Genomic DNA, 576 nt, shown 5'->3' with positions numbered 1-576 from the left:
GAGAGAAGGAGAGTGATGCATGGAAGTGTAATATAATAATTAATGATATCATACTTTGTCAAAATTGCAATTATTTTCCATTTAGATTTAGTACATATTTTTGGCAAATTATATATATGATATAATAATGTATATGATCTGACTGAAATTGTTAGGTTGTCTATTGTAAAAAGGAAATTATACTGGATAGCATTAGATATCTGAATTATATTTTATATTTTGTTATATAATTTAATGCCATAAAGGATATTAATATATTCCAAGTATTTTTTATGCCTTGTTGCATTTTTATTTATTATCTACTTTTTTCATTCTTTTTGTTTTAGCAGTTATTCTTACATATTTGCTTTTCTTTGGGTTTCAGGATGAATGACAAGAGGACAGTGGACTCCTCGACAAGCAGCGTTCCCTTCATGCTAATGGACAAGGGCATTGGGGTCCAAGTATGAAATGAGACGTTTTCTTGATCTTTATAGGGGCTAGAAGCGAATGTATATGTCCTTGTACATTCTGTTTTTTTATTAGTTATGTATATTAGTTTTGGGAGTGACAGGGTGGTTTTCATGTCTGTGTATG

General features: G+C 29.9%; 1 protein-coding gene across 1 annotated transcript in view; it reads left to right on the top strand.

The window, feature by feature from the left end:
- LOC119592454 (mitochondrial E3 ubiquitin protein ligase 1-like) overlaps nt 1-576 on the top strand; it is a 7,652-nt gene that overhangs the window by 1,481 nt on the left and 5,595 nt on the right. The window contains exon 3 of the mRNA XM_037941276.1: nt 365-443. Coding sequence (XP_037797204.1) covers nt 365-443 — 79 coding nt within the window. The remainder of the gene's footprint in view (nt 1-364; nt 444-576) is intronic.

The sequence above is a fragment of the Penaeus monodon genome, chromosome 30, assembly GCF_015228065.2.
Source record: "Penaeus monodon isolate SGIC_2016 chromosome 30, NSTDA_Pmon_1, whole genome shotgun sequence".
Taxonomy (NCBI): Eukaryota; Metazoa; Arthropoda; class Malacostraca; order Decapoda; family Penaeidae; genus Penaeus; species Penaeus monodon.
Note: the sequence above shows the minus strand (reverse complement) of the source record. Positions and strands in the feature narration are given on the sequence as shown.